The sequence below is a fragment of the Dipodomys ordii genome, unplaced genomic scaffold (assembly GCF_000151885.1).
Source record: "Dipodomys ordii isolate 6190 unplaced genomic scaffold, Dord_2.0 Scaffold122, whole genome shotgun sequence".
In the NCBI taxonomy this organism is placed as follows: Eukaryota; Metazoa; Chordata; class Mammalia; order Rodentia; family Heteromyidae; genus Dipodomys; species Dipodomys ordii.
The window spans coordinates 3,883,917-3,896,794 of NW_012267338.1; the positions used below are offsets into that span (position 1 = coordinate 3,883,917).

Sequence of the window (12,878 nt, forward strand, 5' to 3'; positions counted from 1 at the left end):
AACCTTCAGGTAGCTCACACATTTTTCTCTTTAAAGAGACAAGAAGTACATCCTACGGGATTGGAAGGTTTCACCAGAGATTATTGATGGGTCTTTTCAATTGTCTTTTTCCACAAAATTCAGATAATTCTCTATTTCCCCATTAACATTGTTCACATAAACCTCATCTTTATAGCCAAACATAAAATTCTCCATCTTATGTGGAGGAAATGTGAGAAATGTAGGCATTCTGAATGAAATCAATAGATTATGAATCATCAGACCATGAAAATAGATGGTTTTTCTGATCTAGGAAGTTAAGAAAAAAGAATCTCAATTTAAAGAACATAATGTTTGCTATATCAATTCAGAAGAATATGTTATAGAATAAAATTTAATGTCAAATATTATATGTTTATCAAAAATGTTTAAACATTGTTTACGAATTTGAACTGCAATGAACATAGAAGTCATGTTAGACATAAACATACCCAGGTATCAGGGTCTTGGTGGCTCAATTCTGTAATCCTGTCCTGCTGTAATGTGCAGAGCGAGGTTCAAAACCAGCTCAATTAGGAAAGGCTGTGAGACTCTTAGCTCCAGTTAACCACCAAAAAGCCAGAAGTAGAGCTGTGGCTCAAGTGGTACAGTGCCGGGCTTGAGCAAAAAAAAAAATCTAAGGGACAGCGCCTATACTTGGATTTCAAGTCCCAATGCTAATACACACACACACACACACACACACACACACACACACACACACACACACACACACACACACACCTGCTAATTCTGCTTTGCATAGTATTTTTATGACTCTGCATTTGGCCCTAACTGGTGAGCTGAAAAGCATTGGCACTTCGTGTCTTGCTGCCAGTGCCTGCAGAGCTGTCCGTGTGAGCATGTAAATATTAAAGTAAAGGCCACTCCATGACTGAACATAGAACATCTCCAACTTGGCTGAGAACGTCAGACCTTTTCTTACAAGCTGAACCAAGCTTTAAAGAGTGTCCCGCAATAACAACAAAAACAGTGATTTATGTTATGGACAACACATTCCACAGGGTGAATTCGGGACCTTGTGAGAAAGGACTTTTAGACTGGATGCTTTTAAAACAGAGCCTCTGTGGAACTTAGAAAGCAAAACCTGACAGGATGTATGCATCCCTGTGAAAGCGATGTCGTGTCCCTGAAAAAAAAAGAGCTGAAAAGAGAAAGATACTATTTTTAAAATTTGTGGCTAAAAATAAGCTGAAGCCTACAGTTAGTATTTATATGTGAAATAAAGACTTTCACAGGATGAATTAAATTGTTTTAGATTAATTATATAATTACATAATTATATAGATTAGTACTACCCACTCTTGTTCTCTCTTCTTTTAATTCCTTCTCTTTTGTTTTTTCCCTTTCCTGCTGTCCCTCTTGTACTTTCAAATCTCCACTTTATTTATTTACGTATGTATGTATGTATGTATGCATGTGTGTATGCATGTGTGTATGTATGTATGTATGTATCTATCTATCTGTATACCACATATAAGATAATAGATGCAGAAGCTGTCTGTACTTGGCTTATTTTATTTAACATTGAAATCTCTAATCCTATCCATTTTTCCTGAAGATGACATGATTTAATTTCTAATTACCAGTACAAAAGAAAGATTAGTTAATTAAACCTCACAGTGAACAACAAAGTTATGGCTGAATACTTGGAGTGGCAGGTTTCCTCAAGTAGTCTGGTTGAAGGCAGAGGGGAATATTTTACCGCCTAGGAAAGGGCAAAGGTGGACAATGATATTCAAGAGGAGAGCACCAGGGGGCCCAAGGTGAAGAAGTAAGTATATTTGAATTAACAGAGGAAGTTCTTCAGTGTGTGGTAGAATAGAAAAGTAACTGAAATAAAGAAAAAAAATAAATTTATGGATTAGAAAGGTAGAATTCTGCTGTGAACACCGTCTGTTCCTAGACATTTCCTTGATGGGAGTCCTTTAATGACTAGTTTCATCTCCTTATTCTTATTGATCCGTTCTGATTTCCAATTTCTTAGTCATTCAGTCTCTGTACGTAATACGTCTATAGGATTTTCTCCATTTCTTCTATATTGTCCAATTTATTGGCATATAATTGCTCATGGTAGCTCAAATGTCTGCCCTTCCACTTCTGCTTTTATTTATTAGACCCTTCTATCATTTCTTTTTTCTTTTAATCTAGCTAAGTGTTTTACGATTTTGCTTAGCTTTGCAAGAATTCAACTGGAATTCAATAGTCTCTCCGATTGTATTTTGAGTTTCTATCTCATTTATTCTCTGTTATTTCCTTCCTTCTATGAGCAAGACTTTCAAACTTCATCTTTAGCTTGAGGATGGCTTCGTATGATCAGAAAATGTCCAGTTTGTTTTCTTTGGGTGGAAAAACAAAAAGAATGCAATGTTTTTTTTTGTTTCATTTAACCTTTTGAGTTTTAGTAACAATTATATTCAAAACCTTAATCAAGGAAACAGACATGAAGTATTTGCTTTTGTTGTTGATGATGATTTTTCCAAAATACAACAGAAATTTTAAGTTGGGAAACATGTTGGTTATTTGGTGTCTGGGCACCTGGCATAGACATCTGCTATATCAACTTCCAGGTTTTCTTGGCTGCTTTGCCTGGCAGCCCGAGTATTTGTATCTGTCTATCTGCACGCTCCACGCTGTGCCCCCCCTCTGTCTTTCTGTTTCTCTGTCTCTTTCTCTCTCTCTCTCTATGTCTCTCTGTCTCTCTCTGTGTCTCTATTTCTCTGTCTCTCAGTCTTTCTCTTTCTATATCTTTGATTTCTGAAAAAAATGTCCATCCTCAGATATGGAAAAGTGTATTTTAAAATTAATGGTCAAGGAAAAGGAAGGTAGCTTTCTGGAAGTTCTTAATATGATTTCAATGTGAAAAGCAACTTGTTCTGTACTTACTAGAAAATTATTTACAAATAGCAGATTGTGGTTTTACATTGACAGATCGTTCAAGAAGGAGTTGTAATGATCTTTGATGAAAATTAAATGGCATCATATATTTTGAATGCTGTAGTCATCTAAATTTCTCCATTTTAAGATACAGTTGATCAATATTCTGAATTTAACTTATTTAGTATGTCTCTTGTGGGAAATTAACTTATAAAAATTCACAAGGCTTGGTTTATATTTTCTTCTTTTTTTAAGCCTATGGCTTACTGTCTTTAAATAAAGCCCATTTTAAAGGATTCCTTTCAAGTGCTTTTCAGGGGTTTTAAAATTTTGTTTTATCAAAGGCATTCAAAAGCTTTACCTCATGCCAGTTGCTTTTTAGTAACCATGGCTGCAAAAGATGCCACAGACTTAAAGCTCCTACTGGTTTTTATTTTCACTTTTTAGAATATACACATGTTCCCTTTGAAGTATGGAATTGCAGGAGGTAGAGTGAATTAGTCAGATTTGTTTCTTAGAATTAACCTTGGTTTAAATTGCTTAACATTTTCCTTTAGTGATTCTTAGATTTCTCCAGCACAGATGAAGAATTTTCATATCTTAACTGCCTGCAAAGCTGGGCTGATTAGTGGCTACAAGTTATTGCAAAACCTATTTAGGTCTTGCCTATAAATAACTACCTAATTTCAATCATATTTTCCATTATCAGACAAGGTATAGCTGCCTACGTGGAATTTTATACGATTGGTGATCATCTTTCCTGTCTTGGTGGAGAGTTGGGAAGCTAAGGAGATCAAGTTATCTCTTTGAAATAAGTCCTGCTTCAAGAAATCCTTCTACCTCCCAGAAAATAATATCTATAATGCTTTTTGTTATAAACCCCAAATTGGGAAGTATGGAGACGATACACCCTGAAAAAATGAACTCTTTTCATATAACTATACTGCTAGTGCTATAATTAAATATGTAAGTAAAAATGTATCTCTTGATAGATTCGTGTACCTTACACATCACATGCTTTACATATTTTGTGTAATTTAACATTTAAAGAGTAAGGTGACCTCATTATCAAAATGTGTGCATGGGAATTCCTACTTTCTGACGACAATTAGTAAGCTATTCCATGAGGACTATTAATTAGTCAAAAGAAGAAAAAGGTTATGAAAGAGGTTAATGTGCAAGCATCATGACAACCAAAAAAAATTTGGATGTTTTTGTTGTCAATGGAATAGTGAAGAGTAAGCTCCAAGAAGGCTTCGAACTTATCTAGTTCAAACTATTCAAGGATTCAAACTATTCAAGGAAGCCAGTGTTAGGACCAAAGTCATTTCATAGGTCAAATGATACCCAGGGATGCTAGTCTTTAGGGGAATTCATGTATCAATGCATTGTAAATTAGTGTGATAGGAGAAAAATGAATGTGGTTTGGAATTTTTTTAGAAGAACGAATGGGATTGGAATTTTGTTTTTCTCTCTGGCAGTACTGGGGTTTCATGAACACCTGTGCTTTTGTGCTTCTTTCATTTCTTCAAATAGGGTCTTGCTTTTCGCCCAACTCAGTCTGGATTTTGATCCTCCTATTTATTCTTGAAGACTGTCTGAGATGGCAGTTGTACACCCTTTCACGTAGCCTTTTATTGGTTGAAATGAGGTCTCATGAATTTGGCTCCTTTCCACCTACCTCAGCCTGGTTTACAACTTCAGCCAAAGTAGCTAGAATTACAGGTGTAAACCTCCATGCTTGACTATAACTGTAACTTAAAATAATAGTGAATGAACCTCTTACTGTAAACTATAGATATGTAAGAAAAAAATAAGCAAATGCATTACAAAAGTCATTCTAAGGGTATTCATATAGAAACCTATACATATTTGTTTTCTTATTTCATCAACTAATCAATAACCAGTTAGGAACTCAAAATCTCCCTGAGAAAAAGGTATTTTAATCTAATACTAAACCTTGGTTTATATTAGATTGTGTGTTTATATAATTTCATAATTTGATGGTTGGACCCACATAATTTGTCCACTAACAGTTTTAAAACAAAGTAGTTCATCTTGAAAGATGAAATTGAATGAGAAAGTTTATTATTGAGTTACAGTGAAATAGTTGGTAATGGGGAGAAAAGCAGTATTGTGAGGGTATTACACATGCAGGCAGAGACAGGAAATACCTAAGTGATACTGGATTGCTGAGCGTATAATAGGTCATTTTTAGAAACTAGATTGATGTTGTTTTGCATAATTTTTTTAAATGTGGCATCAAAAGTCTGGGAACTAGATGTTCATTTTATGACAAGCTATGACTTTTCCTTTGGGGATAGAGTGGTCTGATGACACAGATGTTTACCTGGTATGAACCCAGCATGGGGTGTGGGTGCACTAGGGAAATGGGCTAAGGAAAGAGGTGCACATTTTTGCATTTGCTCAGTACTTGGTTCTGCCACTCTACAACTGAGACCTCCATGGTTCTGTCTGCCTATTTAGGACTAAATTTGAGGCTTTACCAATTTTGAAGTGATATGCTAGGTCAAATAGAACTCATATATCTCATCCTCGGTTTATCTTCAGTTTACTTGTACATAGTGTGTGTGTGTGTGTGTGTGTGTGTGTGTGTGTATGTGAGAGAGAGAGAGAGAAGAGAGAGAGAAGTATGTCATCAATAGAAAGCAGACTTAAAGTCATTATCATATATTCTATGTGGTACGATTAAATTATGTTTGAGTTAAATAATCATACTTGTCATGATTAGGTAGGATTGTTTAGAAATACTGTTTGATGGACACACACACACACACAAACACACACACACACAAACACACACACACACAAACACACACACACACACAAAGTTACCCTGACTGATGGAAATAATAGAAGCAGAGGGGATTCATATATACACAGTAGAATTCTGGAAAGTTCTGTCCTGGGGCACAGGTGAAGTGGTTGGATATGTTTGGAATAAAGTGGATATTCTCTGATGCCATGTTAGAAAATGAGATGTTGAAAGCAAACTTTGTTGCCCTGCACACTTTTCTATCAGAAATGGAATTCCATTGTGTTTCGTTTTATCCAGGTCATGTATTTTGTACTTAACGAAAAGTATATAATTAGGCCTGTTAAAATGTAAAATAATGGTCCCAACAGATGTTTATTTTGTTGAGGAATTTTCTAGAACTTTGATCGGAAATAATCCTTTGAAAATATATCATTGTTATCAAAGAGTTGACATACAGAGGGGCTGCAGTTACATCAGTCAGGTAATGAGAATACTTCATTTGGATAATGTCAGCCCTTCCCTCACTCTCTCCCAGTTTTTTCCTCCTGTCCCCACCCACAAGTTGTACACTTCATTTTCAACACAGTGTCTAGTGATTACCCCTGCCATTATCGATTCCTAGCAGTGAGGTAAGTCAATGCTTTCCCTATTTGTATAGGGAACAGCTTTCATGATTCATTCTCTGTTTGCTTTGATGGTCAGGCATGTTTACTGTCCTGTATAACACAGGTATTGATAGCTCATATAATGATGTGAGCCACCCACTGCATGCAGATGTGACAGGGAATTGGGGCTTAGAACCAGCATAAGATGGTGCTGATCGCCGAGATACTGCTATAGCTACATACAGTGAAAAAGTAAAAAATGGTTTAAGTTCATGAACCATAGTGTTCATTAATCTGTAGCTGATACTTAGGTTGCAAATTTCAAGCCTATATAATTCCTTAATACCTAAACAGTAAATTATTAATAAATAAATATCAATGGCATCAACTTATAAGACTGTTCTAGGCTTTGGGGAGATGTAAAGGGAAGAGAATATGTCATATTTTGCTTTCCAAATAAGTAATACATATGAACTGTAGTATAAGGTCACAGGTGAACAAATTAATATTGACCACAGCCAATAAAGAATTCTATATGAAAGAAACAAAAGGTTAGTTTAATCTTAATAGATGTGTAAATGAGAAACGTGGTTAAATTTGCCACTGGGGAAATGGATAGAAATGTCAAGTGAAATCTGAAAGGTTAGATTAAAATAATTATCAAATAGGATAGTGAAGTATCATTTCTATGCAAAAAGAATAATTGATGGGGAAAAGAGAATATCAAGAGATACTGTGATCAAATTTACTTTCCCTGTACAGGACAGTCTACTTGTTTAGGGTACATAGAAATGAATAAAAATAGAAGCACCCTTGTGCCAATTTCAAAATTATTCATGTTCACGTACATTCAAACATCTAGCAAGATGCTGTTTTCGTGTCTGATTTTCCTTTAAGTTCATCAAAGGGCACATATCCATGCGTGCATACATGTATGTATGTAAAGCAATGCTTAATGGGGAGCGTTTTATTCTTCCGCAAATACGCGTTCAGATATTTGTTCCGCTATCTCCTGTGGCAAGCTCTATTGTTTTCCTTAACTCTAAACTTTGAGAACCATAAAACAAAGTCAAAGGTCAACAAAATCAACACCTTGGAAAGGGAGTGGGGCTGGGGCTAAAGGGCAAGTGGTAGACAAATGAAGAGGAGAAGAGGAAGAGAATGAAGCCAAGAAACCAATGTGTACCCTCCAGAGCTAAGAAGAGTGAAAGGAGGGATGGGTGAGAATGTGGAAGGGGTGACATTGATCAAGATGCATTGTATTCATGGACTGCTTTGCTAACTCTGTTGTACAATTGCTTAAAGATTCTTTAAAAAGTAAATTTAAAAAGAAACACAGAACCGGGCACTGATGACTCATACCTGTAATCCTAAACTACTCAGGAGGCTGAGATCTGAGGATTGCAGTTCAAAGCCAGCCTGGGCAGGAAAGTCCATGAGACTCTTATCTACAATTAACTACTCAGAAAAAGTTGAAAGTGGTGTTGTGGCTCAAGAGGCAGAGCACTAGCCTTGAGCACAAAGAGGTTCAGGGACAGTGCCCAGGCACTGAGTTCAATCCCTAGGACCAGAAAAAATAAATACACAGAATGATTGAAAATAAAACATGTAAAACAATGCCAGCTAGGATCTGCATAGAAAGCATTTTCCTTACAGTGCCTCCAGACTGTGTGGACAGGGTTATTTTCTAAAAATGAATATGAATGTGCCACTTCCCAGTGAGTTAGAAAAAATATGTTTTTTTTGGGGTGGAGGGGTCCATCGTGGAGCCTGTACTCTGGGCCTGGGCGCTGTCCCTCAGCTCTTCAACTCAAGGCTAGTGCTCTACCACTTGAGCCACAGGGCCACTTACAGCTTTTTCTGCTTATGTGGTACTGAGGAATCGAACCCAGGGCCTCATGCATGCAAGGCAAGCGCTCTACCACTGAGCCACCTTCCCAGCCCCCCAAAAACATTGCTATTGTAAAGGTGGTGTCCGGTGTGGTTATAGTTACGTAAGTCAGGTAATGACTTTGAGCACTGTCACCTCTTCCCTCCTCTTCTCCCAGATTTTCCCTCCTGAACCCCTTCCCCCCACAAATTGTGTAGTTCATCTCCAACCTCGTGTCTAATGAGTGTCAGTGATACATGTGTCCACCCTTAGTCTTCTCATACCTAGAAGCTATTCTACATTGTGGACACCCACCCTTCTCTGGCCTGCACCACTGTCTGTCAGCTCTGGCAAAGTCACAAATAAGAAAAGGAGACAACTTTTTTTTTTCTATTACATTGAGGCACAAATATCCTTGATTATCTCCCAGTGGAAACAGCACACACACGGGGACAAACTTGGGTCTTTTGAAAGAGGACTGGCTTTGCCCTTAGTTCCGGGGAGGGCATGCGTCACACTTGATAGATGTGTCTTGATCAGAATGAGGGAAGCCGGAAGATCGGAGCGGCTCACACCTGGCCATCTTACTATAGGAAGTAATGGAGTCACCATGGATGCTGAGATCTGCTATGCATGCTGTCTTCAGTCATGCCTTTGTAAGGTGGTCCCAGTAAAATCTACGTATGGACAGTGAGTCAAACACTAGCTTCTTTCCTTGGCATGATTCTATGTTTATTTTCACCCATTCATTTGATGTGTATTTCACCCATGAGGATAATGTATTGGGACCTGAATAGAAACTTAGAATATGAATCTTCCAATACTCTACCCAGTGTGGCTGGATTTTACTTGTAGAATTAAGGCAGAGTAATTATAGTGTCCATTGAATATTTCATAAGCAACTGTGAAGGTCCAGCATGCCACATCTTGTCCTTTATCTTCTAGACCTGATTACAGACAATCGATTGACTAAGCTATGACAGTAGAGAAATGCAACAGTTAATGAGCAATGATAATTTAATAATGCATAATAGAATTCTTTATTGCCTTGAAAGCAATGCTATCCTGTATAGTGACGTGTCTCATTTTCCTTTATTTTTGGCAGGCTTCTAAATGACCATCTAATTTGCAGAAAAAGATAAAGCAGCATGGTGACTTACATTAGAACAGGCCTCATGGAATGGTTGAAGCTCACGGGTGTGTTCAGAGCTTTCTTTCAACTTTGTTGTTTTCAAAAATCAATTTTATTATTTCACTACAAAAAAACGAGGCTCTGGAGGATTGGCTCTCACTAATCAAAAACAAGAGGCGGACATAAATAATAATCCTTTATTTTAAAGAGCAATTAGTTTCTTTACTAAAATGCAGTTACCTCCAAGGTTTATGAGCAAAGAAATCATGCTTCTTATATTCATTAGTATGTCCCTAGAGCTAAAACAATATATGAATTATTTCATCAGTAATTATTTCATTTATTTTCAACAACTTCTGATATCAAATCACTTGGGAGATTAATGATTACACGAGTAATAAGTATTACTACAAGATTTTTTTTCAAATGCCTACTTAGAGAATTCTTAATATTTATATTTGGCTTAATATCCAATTTACTTATCTTACAAATTAGTTAGTAATTAGCTTTGCAGGTTAAACTTTGTATGTCTTAAAATACCTACATAAATCTTCTATGCCAAAAGGTTGGATCAGATATTTTCAGTGACCTTCACATTCTAGTTGGAATTTTGTCTAAGAAATTGTTTCCAATGCGCAATGAAACTTCCCAATGTCATGTATCAATTTACCTTAAATGATTTCGACACTTTTCTTTTTTTCTTTGTCACATGTCCATTATTGTTTATTCTATGACATTTTATTTCTTTAATTTTAACTATTTTACTTTTGCTATCTTTAAGTAGTTGTAAAAGGGATTTTAATTCATTATGCCAGCTTGAGTTCCATGCCATCTTGATCAATCCACCCCTTTCTTTTTTATTTTTATTTTATGTTATTTCTTTGCCCATCTGTTTTATTTTATTGTTAAGGTGATATACAGAGGGGTGATAGTTACATTTGTAGAGTTTTAGAGTAACATGTGTGATTTTTCTATTTTTGCCATACATGGGCAAATTATTTTTAACTTTTAGATGAATAGTCTTTCATTTAGATTCTGTGAGGTAAACATTCAAAATATAGTACTTGATTTAAAAAAAAACTCCCTTTTAGAAACTCCTCCTTTTCATATTTAGTTGCAATTACCTTTGCTGTTATCATATTGATCATTTTGTAATTTTATCATTTTGCATTTCTTGGTATGATAATGTATCCTTTTTTGCCTATATTTTATAACACCTTTTTTATATATGTAGGTGAACAACTCACTTTGCCTGGACTAGCCTAATCATAGTATAAGACACAGCTTCCAATAAACAGCCATTTTTCATTAGCATTTTAATGATTGGCCATATTTAGGGAGAAAGAAGTTTTAGAAAGAAGCTTTCTGCTACTTTCCCAAATGTTTTGTTTTAGTCCTAGTTCACACTTGTTCTATAATTTTAATAAGGCTTAAGTCTGTCTGTTAAACTGAGAGCTTTTTGTTTAGACATAGCTCTGTTCTTTTAATTCTAAGAAGGAAGGGGTTTTAGTGTCCATTTGAGAGTATGATAGAGACTTTTAAGGTTATCTGAAGTATTGCATCATTTAACTTTGAGGTTGTTTTTCTTTAAATGATAATTTGGTTACTTAGGTCATTTGATTTTCAGTCTTCAAAGGTAATTTCTTCCTTTTCTTAATACATCCACCATCTACCTATGTTCAGGACTTCATTCCTCTTTCAACATATTTTTCTTTTTTCTCTTTCTCTAAAGCAAATAACTAAGATATTGTAACTAGTTCTCCACTTTCAAATGTATTTTAAGTTAATGTGTCATGGAGTTGTAAACAAAGTTTGAGAAACAGCTGCCTAAATGCATCATAAGTTTGCTCAATTTGTAATATAAGCTGTAAAAACAGAGACTAACATTTCATTGATAGACCATGATGTATTTGAAAATTGAAGTCTTTTGTGTGTCTTTTAAATAACCTTTTTCATGGCTATTTAAGCTTTCACTAAAATAGACATGCATTGACTAAAATAAACGTGTATTTCTAAGACATAGAAATATTTTCCTATATCATAATACCTTTATCTATACCTGCTCCTATGTAGGATATATGCTTCTATATATTATGAGCATACATATATACATATACATGATCATAGGTTAATATACCCTGTAATATGAGATATATCTCATGTTACATATGACATATGAGATATGATATATACGATATACATATATCATATTACAGGTTATATATTAGAAGTTAGAATAGACAAAATCTGTTAAAAAGACAAATGGGAAAGTTAAGAAAAGGGAGAGGAGGGAGAGTGTTGGGAAAGTCTGATTAATTCACATTGGACTCATATTGATAGGTGAAATGAAAAAAATACAATTAATTGATACCAATCAAATTGTGGACTGGAAAGCGAGATTTTAGAGGAATTCTTGGAAGGATTTATTGGACTGATAATTTTAGTGATCACGAGAGTCAAATGATTTATAATATCCGTTCATGACATATTCCTTTTGCATTCTTTAGGCTTCATGGCTTGTGCATATATAGAAATGCTTTTTCTCAGTTTTTTTTTTTTTGGTGCTTTTGTTTTTAATGGCTGCTTTTTTCTTTTTCCTCAGGATGTGTTAAATAACTTGGGGTCGTGCGAGCTGGATGAAGATGACCTGATGCTCGATTTAGAATTTTTGGAGGAGCAGCATCTTCGCCCTTCTGGTAAGTGAGGAAGGACACCAGGGCCGCACGCGGTGATGCGACTCCGTTAGCTCTCACTGGTGAGCTCAGGATGGTGGAGGCTGACATCCATGTCTTCAGTGTTTTGTATTACACACGCAAGAACCGTGTGAGGTACAGTGTGATTCCTGAGACTGATGCCTTCAGTGATTTTAAAATAGATCCCAGAAATGTAAAGCCATCTAGAAGATAATTGTAAAAGAAAAAAATGCTTTAAAATATTATTTTCGAAGAAGGAACATTCAGATGAAACCTTTCGCAATGTGAAAGGTAAGTATTTTCTCATTAGGGCAAGAAAAAATAGTTATATTCTTATTTTTCCCTAATACAAGGAAAGTATTTGGCAGTTTAATATTCCAAATCTTATCTCCTAGCTAATAATTAATCACAGAGGTGAATGCTGGTAGAGTAAGATTGATCTGAAACCTGGTAGTTATCAATAGTAGTAAAAACATGGGTATAGAGAGACACACAGATACAGTATACGATTTATAAAGTCATGGTGAGTGAATTGGAAAAGGAACCGAGTTCATTTGTAATAGTTTTAATTTATGCTATTGCATAAAATGCCACGTCTTGGAATTCCAAATTTGCTTAAGCATCATCCATAAAAATTTAACTTTCAATTTAAGTTTAGATATCGAACTGCAGAGGTAAAATTTTATATTCTTATTTTTAATGATACCACCCATGCAGTCATTTTTAAGTTACAGGGAAATGATATTAAAGGAGAACTTTTGGTTGTTAGATAATTTCTATAGTAATTTAGTAAGTTAATATAGAACAATGATAGATTCTGTTCCATGGAGCATATTTTTTATTATTATTGTGAAAATACCGTAGAGAGGGGTTACAATTACAT

The 12,878-nt window shown here is 35.4% G+C and overlaps 1 protein-coding gene across 1 annotated transcript in view; it reads left to right on the forward strand.

The window, feature by feature from the left end:
* Window positions 1–12,878, forward strand: part of Ccser1 (coiled-coil serine-rich protein 1) — a 401,729-nt gene that overhangs the window by 110,974 nt on the left and 277,877 nt on the right. Inside the window, exon 4 of the mRNA XM_013029707.1 lies at window positions 11,905–11,998. Within this exon, the coding sequence (XP_012885161.1) occupies window positions 11,905–11,998 (94 nt within the window). The remainder of the gene's footprint in view (window positions 1–11,904; window positions 11,999–12,878) is intronic.